We start from the raw sequence: 13,576 nt of genomic DNA, 5'->3' as shown, positions 1-13,576 counted from the left end.
TCCTCATCAGTTTACTAAGATAGCCTGTACTCATTGTTAATTTTGTTGGCAGAGCAGCTGTTTCGGCTCTGGCACAAACACAAGTAGCAGGTACACTTACTTTGTTTCACTACCTAGAACTAAAACGCAGTCCAATAGCCTGGAAGGCTGAATCGTCTTCCCGTATGTGTGCTGCGTATTTTCTCACATCTGTTCCTTACATCTTTATGACTTTAATAAAGGTGGCATAACAACAAGGCAGCCTCAGTATAAAAGGCTATTGACTCATTCATTACCGTCTGTAACCTGATCGCTGACTGAAATCCAGTTCACTTAAAAGTGATTCATTATGCTGACTGCAGTGTAAGCCACTGTTTTCCTGACACAAGCTCCTGATGTCAGGCAGAAAAAAGACCCAAAACAACCCCCCCCACACACCTGGTTTCTTTGGAGATGAGAGCTTCACACTAGGTGACAAATGAGCAATACATGTCTCATGGAATTAAAAAAATTCATTAAAAAAGCCCATTTCAATCCAGAAATCACCCCAAAGCTTAACAGTTCACTGAAATCATTTTTATTTTTTCTTAGAAAAAGAAACTATCACAACTTCATTTGGTTACTGTACAGTTTCTCTCATAGTCACTCAGTTTTGATAACAGGTTGTGATTTCATGCTGAACACCAAACACCCTCCCTACTAACTCACACCACTAGTACAACATGACAGTATATGACTTTTCTCTTTTTTTCTTCTTCTTTTTTTCTTTTTTTTTTTTGCATTTGACATCCTTTGATATTCAGGAGTGAAAAGCATTAGAAACCACTTCTATAAAAAAAAAATGGAGACAGAGTAGAAATCCCTGACAGTTTCACTTAGAAAATGAGGGACAAGAGAAAGAACTCTTTGAATGGTGTGGTCCATACCAACATGCACCTGACATGTTTCTGTGTGCGCGTCTGTACGTGTGCATTCTGGACAGCACCATTATTCACTGTGTATGTGAGAGTTTAAGAGGTTCCCTGCCCTACATGAGACAGAGTGAGAAAAAAAGAGGAGCGATAAAAGTGAATGTGGGGGAGGAGAGAGAATCTAGGTCAGATTGTGGAGCATGCAGACCCCCTTCACAGACTCTCGTAAATGCTCTCGCTCTGAGCGGACTGGGCTTGCATGCCATCTTCATCCACAGTCGGGATACATGACTATAAGTGGAACACAGTAAATTTTAAGATTAAGGGATGTATCAAGTATGTCTCCCTGAGAAACGTTTCTTTCAACAGTACCATTAAAACCGTTCGTTTTGTCACTGGCTCGTCTTCCACACATCTCTCCTCCAGAGAATAAAATATCCTGGCTCATATTGAACATACTGCCCTTCATTTTATCCCGTGATCTATCTTTCCTTGCACTACCCACCCATTAGGACCACTACCGCTAACAATCTCGGCAGCCAATTACAGGCACGGGCAGGTGACATTCATACAAAACTTTCCAGCCAATCAACCCAAAGGTGTTTAGGTGCTTTGACTTACGGCTCTCTCCCTCTCACTCTCTATCTTGCAAACCAGTTGTGAGGTACCGAACGCGACGCCTTTGTGACCGAGTCCGAGTAGCTCTACTGTTCTTCCGATTCCCCATTTTTTCCCCACTCGTGTACGGTGAAAATAGGAGGACGACAGTGGGCTATAAATAGGTTGTCCTATGTCCTCTCAGCGTTTTCCATAGTATTAACATCACATACTGAGCTGACACACAAGTGCAAGGGATGAGGAAAAGTGGTGTATGTGTGTGTGTTTGTGGGGAGAAAAAGGAAAGAGGAAAAAATAAACTTCTTACTTCTGTTTTCAGAATCTGTCGCTACATAAAGCCAATCCTGTATTACCAGTCTGAAGGCATTTTTGTTGTATATATGAGGGATAACTGAGTTAAGTGTTCGCAGAACCCAAAAACTAACAATTTGTCTTCTAGTTAAAATCCATTGGCTGAACAAATCTCGCTAAGTCTAACTTGATAAGAGTAATCTCTGTAGCCCTTTTCAAGTTTAAGAGAGTGAAGTGAGGCAAGTGACAGTGCAGGTGTGCTTCAGTGCGTTTTACCAAAACACAACACTTACGTGAGATCGCACACAGGTTAGAGATATTTTCTCATTGAACAAGCTGTCCACTCACACGAGGAAGTTTTCTTTTGTTTTTAAAAAGCATTATCTAATATCAAACCACGTCCTGTGGCTGTAAACGGAAAATCCACAGCCGCTGTATAAAAACTTTTGAGTGTTTCTTTTATTATTCCTCTCTTTCTCTTTTCAACTATTATTAAAAACCAAAGACTGGGGTGTCGACACCTCGCAGTAGAAAACAAATAAAAGAACAAACAAAGCTGTTTTAAAACCACTTTCTCCTTTACTCTGACTCCTCCTGAGGAGTGGGAAAACGTGGCGAGGGAGGAGATTAGAGGATTTTATCTCTCGCTTTCTCTCTACGAGACAAGTTTAGGTAGGACCGTGCGAAGAGGTATGGCCTCTCCTGAATCTCCCATCATGTTGCTTCTAAGTTTGTTGTTACTGGCAGTTGTAGAGCTTAAGCCAGGCCCCCCCTTGGCCAGAATAGAGGGAAAGGAGGTGCTGTGGTGCTCGGGGAGTCGTTTCACAGACGCTCCTTGGCTCTTCTCTGTCCCGGGTATTGGTTTGGGAAGCCTGCGATACAGCCAAGGGTGTCTGAGGGCCTGGCTGGGGGTGAGGCGAGAAGACGGGTCCCAGTCCAAACACTTCTTTATGAAGTCAGTAAAGGCGGGGTCCTCGCAGCCCTTGAGTGCAGCACTCCAATCCTTGCTACCTGGAGGGCCTCTCATCTTGCCACGGCGCGAGCGGGACCCTGTCAGCACAGTGGCTCCGGTGGGCAAAGTGTTTGCACCGCAGTACCGAGGGTGGCCCTTGGAGTTGATGAAGTTTTTTGCTCTTTTGGCCTGCTCCAGGACCTTCTGCGGCGGCATCCCCAGCAGCTCCATAACACAGGCCAGCTGGTCGCCCTCATCTTCGCCGGGGAACAAGGGGTAGCCAGTCAGCAGCTCGGCCAGAATGCAACCAAAGCTCCACATGTCAATAGGAAGGCCGTAACGTGAACCGAGGATCACCTCCGGAGCTCGATAAAAACGAGATTGAATGTAGGTGTAGACCCGCTGGTGTTCAAAACAGCTGGAACCAAAGTCAATCACCTGGTAGGGGCAAGAGAATAAGAAATGATATAAATGAAAATGAAAACCAAACGCACAGACCCATTACAGCACAGACGAGAAGGCGCCGCCTTTACCTTGATGCCGCTGCGACCCTGCTGTTTGAGCAAGATGTTCTCTGGCTTGAGGTCACAGTGGATGATTCTGTGCCTGCTTAAAGCCTCCAGGCACTGCAGGATGGAGTGCGCAAACTTCCTGACCAGTGCCAGACTGAAGCCCTGGAACTTGTTGCGTTTGATAAGCTCATACAGGTTCATGCTGAGCAACTCAAAGGTCATGCAGATGTGGTTGCGGAAGGTGAAGTTCTCGAGCATGTGCACAACATTCATGGTGCCGTTACGATCCTGCTTCCGCAAGTGCTCCAGGATGCGGATTTCCTCCTGCGCCTGCCGGTGGAAACGCTTCTCGTTGCGCACCATTTTCAGAGCCAGGTGTTGCTGCAGTTTGTGGTCATATACCTTCGCAACCTGGCCAAAGCTACCTTTACCAATGATCTGTAGAGAGTAAGAGAAAGGACAAGCATTTGTTTAGCTAAAAATGAAAGAACAAATTTAAAGCCACAAACATCAGAACACATCTGACCTTGAGGAACTCGTAGCGGTAAGCCAGGTGGTCGTGGGCGACGTGAATATAACCTCCTTGCTCGTCATCGTAGCCGCAGTTGTTGCTACCTCCGGCAATTGCGGGCCTCTTCTTTGCACTGGGTCCCACAAAGTAAATGTCTGGGTAGGAGTGGATCTCCGCCTGTTCCAGGGTGGTGAGCTGAGTTCGGTACAGTCTCAGAGCCTGATCAGGAGTTAGTGGGCCGCACACTTTACTGCTGTTGACGCCATTCCCGGCTCCATGCGGGCCAGAGGATTCGACAGAGCCCTTACTGGATTCAGTGCTGTGGCAAATGAGGATGGAACAAATGTGTTAACCGGCAGCTTGACTGGTCATCATCTCGCCTGTAACATTTTACTTAGTTAGCATGCTCTTAGTTAGCATGTCCATCTTTCTCACCTGTCCACACTGTGCTCTTTGGACAGGCTGGAGGCTGGGGCAGGTTTAGTGGGTGTCTCATGAGTGGTCCCACTGTTCAGTGTGGTTGCTGTGGTTATGGCGTTGACCTTGCGGTTGCTAGTCGAGTCATCATACAGGTACTTCACCTTTGACGGGGCACCTCGGATGGTCACCTGATCCCTCATTACAGCCTTGTTACTGACAACCTATTGACACAGAGGCAAAACAAGACTTTACAAGACGCAGTCGGTGAATATCAGAGCAAATGCAGTTTATTTTGCTCTACAAAGAGAAAACAGTTTCTTAACTGAGGGTCTTCTAAAAATGACTCAAAACTCAATATTATCCTGCATCATTCCAGCTCCACATATAAGACAGAGTCTGCAACATTTTTAAATCCTGATTATTAACAAGAAAAAAAAGGTTGTATTTGATGCAGATCAAAATATCAACACCCAACTGTAGAGTCTCAGGTGGAGAGAAATGAGCAGACATCCAGTTTGCAGTTGGTTAACCAGCACGACAGGATCCAGATCCAGTCTGGCAGCAAATGCTAATGCGCAACGTCCCCTCTTCTCCTACCAACACATGCAAAACGACCCACATCCCCACCTACTTGTTTGTATCCTTGCTTAGATGAAAGATACCACTAATCATTGTTAGTGCTGTCATAATCTTGCTATAAACATTTAACTTCTAACTTACTCCTTAATTACTGCAAATAGCATCTACGTACAAAATGAAGTTCAGAATAAAAGAAAGTGATCGCACAGTCACTAGGCGATTTCCCCCCCCAATATAACTGTCCACAAACTTTAAAAGTGACAGTTCCACCTTTGCTTGGGGGTGAAGGTTAAAGGAGTTTAAAGAACGGTCTCGAGTCTCGCCGGAGAGCAGCTTCGTTTCAGCAACCCCAGGAATTCATTCCTCCTCGCTCTCTCTCTCTCTCTAGCGGAAAGAACGCTCCGCAAGATTATGGAGCACAAGGGAAATGATGGTCATTAAAGTTGAATTATATTGTTAAACTATAGAAGATGTGTGGCTGTTAAGACATGAACTCACCGAAGCCTTCGTACAAGGAGTTAGACTGGAGAGGGATATATCCTCGCGCTTTTTGTCTCTCTCTTACACATGTACACTTTTTACTCTAAGGGCAGACCGATTTTGGGAAGATTGTTTTGTTTTTTTTAGGAAAAGTGGGTGTTGATCATCCACGGAGAAAGGACTCAGCTGAGAGTGTGTTTTTGTACCAGGTTTGGGCTCTCTAAAAATAGAGTGGGAATGCGGGATGGGTTTCCATACATGTAACTATATAGTCTTAACTTATTACAACAGCTCTGCTGCTGACCCAGGGTCTCATGCAGCTGTTGTTCCAAAGTACACAGTGAATGTCACTGATCGAGCCCCTTCACCCAGACACATACACAAATATTGACATACATATCAAAGCTCTCCACACGGGGAACAGCGTCTGTGATGGATTACTGACTGACCCGGCTGAAAAATACAATAAAAATTCAAACGTAAGAGGGCTCCAAACGGGAAGAGAAATCAGAGCGTGCGGCATTTTCTCTCACTCAGGTATTACAGAGGGTGGAGTCCCCTGTGTGCAAATCTGCATGGTGCAACAGATGGAGGAGAGCTAATCTCTTTCTGCTACAGAAACACCTCAGTATCTTTTTCTCCTCTCTCTGAAGCTCACACAAGGTTGCAGCAACCACACAAACCTCTGTCACAAACAAAGCAAATGATGGTATTATTACGCTGCCGTAATTTGGGTGACAGTCAGAACACGGCTATAAAAGGTGGGGGCTCATGAATTCAACTTACTATGAGTACAATTTATTAAAGCAAATCAAGCCCTCATCTATCAGTTTATTACTTTAATAGAGCATGAGGCTAGTGTCTGAGGACTGAACACGCTGAACTGGGGCGAGTTACTGTCAGTCACATTCACCGGAGGACAGTAACTCTGTGAGCGTGACACAAAACACAAAGGAAGAAGGATGGGACTAGAATAGAAAACTAGGCCTAAACTCTGTGCAAGCCCACTGATGGAGGATTACACGAGCTAGGGGAAGGGGAGGAGAGGGGGAGAATGCTGATTGGTGAGTTTGTTTGTGGGTCACATTTTCAAGCCCAATAAATCTTTACAATATATCAAACCAGCCTTTTTCATCTACTGACATGTAGGCCTGTGGACTATTGTTGTTTGTGTGTATGTGCATTTTATTTTGCCATAGGGGACATTTATAAGATCACATATATATATTTACCTAGGCTAAAACAGATCATTTATTTTTGGTAATAACCCTCCTTTAATGTAAAACTGCCTAAAAAACTCAAAGCAAATCCCTAATTATCTTTCAGAATGGATTAACAGAACAGCAAAAAGTAATTATGGTATATGGGTCAATTTATTGAGATTAATGAGGTCGTATCCTCAATGAAAGTTACCGTAAGCACCGTAAACATGCATATATATCACCTGCTCATTAACATGGTTTGAGTCAAATGACGTGTCCAAAAACAGATGAAGGCAAGATAAGCGCACTCTGTATTCACTTTAGCCGAAAAAACTAATTGGCCAATTCACCGTAGTTTCCCTGACGCAAGCACCGAGAACTGCCGGGGCACCAAACTTTGATGCCCTAGGACAATAAATGAGTCTTACTCACACAATGCTATTAAATGAAGGGTATAAAAATCTACTGAAAGTCACATGTTGGAGATAAGGAAACAGATAAGCTGCCCATCCTACGCAGCCAGAACACAGTGGAACGAGGGAGGGAGGGAGGGGGGGGGGTACAAATGTGATGAACAGGAACACAGGCAAGGGAATATCTCTCAGAGGAGCAGGAAGTCTGGAGACAGAGTGTGCTCCAGCACAGGAAATAGGGCTTAACTGGCTATGCGCGTATGCGTGCGTGTTTGTGTGTGTATACTTACTGTGTGTTTGGGCATTGGGGGTAGCCCCGACGGACTGTTTGTGTCTGCTTCGTCTTTCAGGATGTGGTCGGTCCTCATGTACGAGTCGTACAGACCGTCACCATGGCGAGCTGCAGGGACAATGATGAACAAAGTCAATCAGTGTGATGATGTGAGGCTATTAAATCTGCAGCAAAAGCACAGAACGATCCTCGAAGGTGACGTCAACAGAATGCAATTTAATTTTCTCCACTGAGACGCACTATCCTTGTTTGACCAAATCAGGCAATGTCCTATTAATCATCTCATCAATCACACCAGCAGTTCTAGTTACCCTGATGCTAAAACAAACTGCATTGTACAACTAGACAAATCCCTTGAGCCACCACAGCAAGACATCTTGCATTACACCGATCTCTGTATGCCAGTGGGGATGAATACGGTCTCCCACAACAGGCTAGCTCACAGTTGCAGTGAAAAGACCACCATTATCAGATACATCACTGTAGCTATTGTACCCAATACATTGTGTCTAAGGCCAGCGCTCCAACCTGACCAGCTTACACGCGGCTTAGGGTCCCAGATCGCTAGCGCTGCAAGTGGTATTATTGGCCTAATGGGGCTAACAGATGCCTCTGTGACGACAGCATCTTTCCGTCTGCCCATCTGTCCATTCAGCCCAAATCATGTGGCGCACACACCAGGTGTGTTTGGAATTAGAGCTAATATAGAGGGATGCTTGTGCCTGTCATTCAATAGTGCTGTGTTTCATGCTCACCTCTTTGGCATTGAGCCAAACACCTAATACGAGATGATACGGCTACAGTAGATGGACGAGCACGGCATTTGGGACTGTGGGTGGAAGCCAATTACAAAAATGGCAATCGCTCCCATTGGCCAACTGTTTACCACAACAGTCATCGAGCTTACATGCTAGCTGATACACCAACTGATTAAAACTAACTGTGTAAAGTGCAGCTTGAAATCAGGGTGAGTAGCTCATTAGCCGAAGTTGTGGCGAGTTTGGCGTTCTCCCTCGTGAGTCCCAGAGAGTGCTGTAACCATGTGTAGGTGCGTCAGAGACTATGTTCCCAGCACAGGCTTGCTTCTGGACAGATTAGACCTGCTGCCTGGATACGCACGCATTAAACCTGCACAGCACTGCAAACAGTGGCATTAGGACTACACACACAATATTAGCCAAGCACAGACTCCATTAGCCCTTAGCAAACTCCTAATCGCTCAGTGGGTGCTCAGCACTTTTTGTACAGAATCTGAATTTGTTGTCCAAGCAAAGCTTGAAAGGAAAAAAAGAGAAGAAACAGAGAGCAAACATCTGTGTAACCCCAAACATCCAGCCCACTATGTCCAGCTCTCCCCACTATGAAAACTCCTCGGCACTGTAAAGGATAGAGAACAGGGTTCAGGCAAACAAACACAGCAGCTCATGTGTCATAAAACGTGTGAGCGTGGCTGTGGTGGGGGAAAGGCTCAGCTTTTTGTCCTCTTCCTGGCATTCTGGACAAAGTGTGTTTTACAGAGGCAAGGTAAACCACAGGGTTCATATGACATGACATAACGATGACAGCCCTGTCATTTTTCATTCTTTCTTTCTTGGCTTCTTTCTTATTACCAGCTAAAAAAATAAAATTAAGAAAAAAAATCTGCACATAAGCAAACAAAAACAGATCAGTCACAGTGTCATAAAACAATAATAACACTGGTCATAGTACAAATTCCAAAAGCGCGTCTTAAAAGGATGCCAACTGAGATATTACTGCTTATCAACCCTTTGATAGAACAATAAAAGTTTACGAGAAAGATGAAAATAAGAAAATAAAATAAGCTTCCTGGTGTGACATTCAAAACCTTCTTAGATAAAAGTCTTGTAACTGATCAGGGTAAGCAAAAGGAAAAGAAAACTTGTTAACATGTCGGGTCTTGTGAGAAGCCCACGGCACTGTTACAGTAGCTTATATACGTGCTCTATCCCCACAGACGCGACGTGACCGCGAAGACACTTGTGAAATTAACCAGTTCTGCAGCTACTTGGAGGGCATTTTTTTAAATCCCAATCATACTCACCTCTAAATTACCCCCAAATAAATCCTATTCACACGACCACGAGGAAGCGAACGTACAGACAAACAACGTTTTACTTTGTTTTGGTTACCTGTTGCTATTGGGCCCTCTGGTTTCCGGCTTATTATCATCATGATTGCAATTAATATTAGATGCCAGCATCCAAAGTGAGGGGAAAAATCAGATTTTAAAAAAAGGAGAATAAAAGTTCAAACTAGCAAACTGAGCTACTAGTATTAAAAAGTCTGCTGTTGCAGTGTTTTGATAGCAGTCCGAGTACCCGTTAGTTGTCTTTTCGACTGAACTCAAGTTGTTTTCCTTTCTGTATCAGCAAGCTTTCTTCCCAGTGTAAGCAGTAGTTTCTTCTTAGTTTTACTGTGTTTTCATGTGTTGCTCTCACACTCGTCTTGGCTAACATGGGCCAAGCTACAATTAAAAAAATGAACAGGCGGTGGGGGTCGTTTCCCTCAGCTAACTAGCCAGCTAGCTCGCAGAGCCACGAAACACTCGTCCGCCGGAGAGCCGCTTCCTCCGTTAGTTTGAGTCCAAATATCACAACTCGATGGTCTGACCCATGTGCCCCTCGCCTTTCTCTGACAGTACAATGAGTCGATCCAGAGCACCATTCCCGTGCCTATTCCTGGTAAGCTGGCTTGGTAGTTAGCAAACAAGAGCCCCCAGGATTTGTCCTCCTTCGGGACAGCTTGGGGGGTGCTTCGCTCGTCCTCGGGGATGGCTAGCCCAGAACAGGCTAACTGTATTCACGCCTCATGTTTATACTGCACTAATAACCGGAGCAGAATCCCCGTCGCGTAAAATCTTCACCTGAGGTCAGTGCAGTAACGCTGCACTGTTAAATCCTTCTCCTGTGCGCTGCGAGTATCTTATTCGACGGTGCAGCTGTGTGTTGTTGCTAAGGGCGTCTTCACTGAGCTCAGAGTCAGCAGGCGGACGGAGGGAGGGAGCAGGGCGGCGCTTACCGGGCATCCAGACGGCAGGCAGAAGGGCGCCCTGCAGCGTCCACATGGAGGTCTGCAGAGGAGCCAACAGGAAAGTGGTCGAGCTTCTGCATGCATAAGAACATCAAAGGTTGTTTTTTCTCACATCACTGCGCGAAAAAGCAAGGGGGGAAAAACAAACAAACAAACAAAAGACTGATGTAAAGAATTAGCAAGTGGTGCACTTGTGTAGAAGAGAGCCATAAGTTTCAGAAACACCCGGGCTATTCCTGCGGCAAGAGTCCTGTAAAAGGCTTATAAGCAACACTCATTAGCAATGCTATTATCTCAAAGTAATTATTATATATTATAAAGCAATTATAAAAGTGGTTTTTATTAGAAAGTGGTGCAAAAGGGTCAATAATTTGCTAATTCCTGTATTTGAACTGTGGATACATGCTAAATGTGTTTTTTTTTGTTTACTTGTTGTTGTTGTTTTTGTTTTGTTTTTTACTGTTTTCAGACATTTCTACAGCACAATAGGTCCACTGATGGGCTAATAAAGTCAGATGCACATATATGGCATAATATACTGTGCCAATACCCTTTTCGTGCTTGTTTGTTAATGTTTTAAGAATATGATTACCTGTGATCTGCAGCCCAAGAATTAAGCATGGCTTCTCCTCTCCCTCTCCATACCCTATGAGGGAAAGCTGTGGATTGAAACCGGAGTGTGTTTGGAGATCTATACAAGGCTGGATATAGTTAGAGGCAGGGCAGAGGACAGACGGAGTGAGACCCAGCAGGCATGAGAAGGGGAGCAGGCTATATTCAGATAGTGATACATGCTGGGCAGAGGGTGATTCTAATCTTAGCTCTTTCTCAGAGGTGAGAAGAGGAGGTCTCTCTATATTTGCTGCCACAAATACATACACTGACACACTTTCATTTAGACCCCCCCGGGGCAGCAACCGACCCTTAAAACCTGTTGCTTATTCTTAGATGGTGGTGTATAGAGTGAGTAGGGTGACAATGCCTATAAACTGATCTGCTTATTGCACTTGCCTCTCAAGAGGTTTCAAGGTGTAAGCTTGTGGACCATGTGCCACTTTTAATCGCAGTGAAGTGAATTTAAAACTGCGGCCCAATGGGACCAGGTGCAAAGCTACCTATAGGTCCTCGAGGTGGGGGTCTGGGGGGGTCTGGCTGTATTTAGTCTGAGGCTGTGTGACAGACACTGACACTTGTGGGTTTATTCACCTGACACCACATTTTAAATGCTCTTGAAAACAATCTCATCTGGGAGGATACGTGTCAAAATGTGAATACTTTCTTACCAGAACATATAAAAACAAAATAATGGAGCTGTGCATGAACTCACACTACCTGTTACTACACAGTGATTACTAGTGATTGCTGTTGTTATAAGAACCCGCCACCTGCTGGTGATTTTGCAGCAATGCAAGCTGGTTCTGGCGGAGAAGGCATAATTGTCTTGTTAGAAACAGCAAGACAAGAAGAACAATTACATTTTTTAATATTGGTAATAGTAAGGTTATTTTTATGCTTATATGTGTAACGGCAGTACACTATTAAAATGTAAAAACCAGAAACTCATTATTCAAATACTGATCATAAAAAATGATGTCAAATTTTATTTCCATTTCATTCTTTTCACCCTTTAAGATCTTTAAAACTTATAGCACCATCTGATGGGAGGAGTGTCCCACAGAGTTCACAGAGCAAATCTTAAGTGGTTCAGCAGTTCCTTAAAATGAACCACTGTGCATCACACAGTTTATGGGAAAAGGGAAGCAAAGGGACTGAATGTTACCACAAAGGTTGATTTCCTTAATGCTGCCTCTGATGCGCTGCATACAAACCCAGCTCTCTTATGCCCAACAACAAACAAGGAGTTTCTCCGGGTCTGTAGTAACCTCATCTTTCTTTTGCTCTTCTTGAGAAAAACTATACTGCCGAGATCAGACAGTAACTGGGTCAGCCTTATCAGCTACTACCTCTCTGTTGTTATTTTGTCGTTGGTTTGTACACAGGAAACAAGTTTCACGCTGCATGTACATAAATCTGCCAGTAGGGGGCACCAAAAGATGTATTTTTACACACTTTTATGTGTTTTATGTTTTACGCAAACATTTCATCCGTGCTCAGGATCACTGTATGTTCTTGAGCATCTTTTCACCCAAAGTAAAGTCCACTATGACGGTGTTAAAATGATTTTTGCAACCGTTTGTTCATTTACTCAGTGTAAATAAAGCACAGATCGTGTGGGCCGTTATATTTTCATTAACATTTAATAATGCATCTGTATCCTCAAACATCATCTTTGATTATTGTTCATTTTTACTTAAACAGTTGCATAATGAGTGAATCATAGTGCGGTGGCGTAACGTCTGCCTGCTTCAGCATGTGCCACAACTCTCATTCACAGGGTGTAAGATCATTGTACAATCTACACATGTCTGTGCTTCGTATATATTTTACTTTGTCATCCACCATCCACAGAGCCTCTTTATTCATATCAGAATATCAGAGTGCTTTGTGATTTTTTTTATTTATTATTACATCTTGAATGAGAATGTAGGATGTTCCTCCTTAGAGAGCAGCACTGGATGGTGTTCATTTACAAGGTTTTCATCCAACCGTGGCCGGGTAACCTCTGCTCTTTGCTTAAATTTGAATACAGTGCTTAGAGTGCAGGTCACAAGACTTTCCAACATCAGCTGGGCTTCGTATTGACACTGAACTTGGAAACCCTGATTTTAAATGTATAATTGCGCCCTCAAATTTGATAAAAGACACTGTGTCTGATTTGATTTAACACTTTATAAGGTTATATTTATGTGTCTGGAATTACTCATGCATGTGCTATTTGTAACTGATGAGCATGAATGTGCTTTATAGTTTTTTTCTGCTTTTATGTAAAACAGTAAATGTGAAAAGCCAATGGATAAAAACAATAATCATATTTTAGCATTAAAAACATCGATAACACTTTATAATAAGGCCTGCAACTAAGGGCATACTTGGCTTTTTAAGTCTTTACTTAATGTTCACTATGTTGATGTGCATGATGGATGTTTTATTTCTCCCTTATTAACCTACAAGAAAAAATAAATACCATAACATTTTGCAGGGCTATGTGACCTTACATTGATGGAGCTAAGGCTAATGTACTGTTTTCCCTTTCACATCACTGTTCAAGCCATCAAAAGGATTTCACAGGAAAGGAGTGTCTCTTTCCCTGTAAAATACCTGGAAGTCAGGCAAAGTTAAACCACTCCCTAAAATGCCCAATCCAAAAAGTACAGTGTGTTTACAATGTAAGCCTGGGAAATGTTGTTTGTTTTTCCACAAAATTACCAAGTACTGTATAAAATTATTCATGCAGTGCTTACAAT

The 13,576-nt window shown here is 43.6% G+C and overlaps 1 protein-coding gene across 2 annotated transcripts; it reads right to left on the bottom strand.

Moving 5' to 3' along the window:
* Nucleotides 1-533: 533 nt before the first annotated feature.
* Nucleotides 534-10,184, bottom strand: dyrk3 (dual specificity tyrosine phosphorylation regulated kinase 3). Of its 2 annotated transcripts, none has more exons than XM_004545071.5 (6): nucleotides 9,311-10,184; nucleotides 7,159-7,268; nucleotides 4,210-4,415; nucleotides 3,790-4,093; nucleotides 3,285-3,701; nucleotides 534-3,189 (listed from the first exon to the last, which is right to left on the bottom strand). In XM_004545071.5, the coding sequence occupies exons 1-6, from the start codon at nucleotides 9,351-9,353 to the stop codon at nucleotides 2,455-2,457; spliced, it is 1,815 nt and encodes a 604-aa protein (XP_004545128.1). In that variant the 5' UTR covers nucleotides 9,354-10,184; the 3' UTR covers nucleotides 534-2,454. The 2 variants fall into 2 exon arrangements, with proteins under 2 accessions (XP_004545128.1, XP_004545129.1); XM_004545072.4 differs by having other exon boundaries at nucleotides 10,045-10,184.
* Between the last annotated feature and the right edge of the window lie 3,392 nt (nucleotides 10,185-13,576).

The sequence above is a fragment of the Maylandia zebra genome, linkage group LG5 (assembly GCF_041146795.1).
Source record: "Maylandia zebra isolate NMK-2024a linkage group LG5, Mzebra_GT3a, whole genome shotgun sequence".
Classification (NCBI taxonomy): Eukaryota; Metazoa; Chordata; class Actinopteri; order Cichliformes; family Cichlidae; genus Maylandia; species Maylandia zebra.
This window is presented reverse-complemented; position numbering and strand designations above follow the sequence as displayed.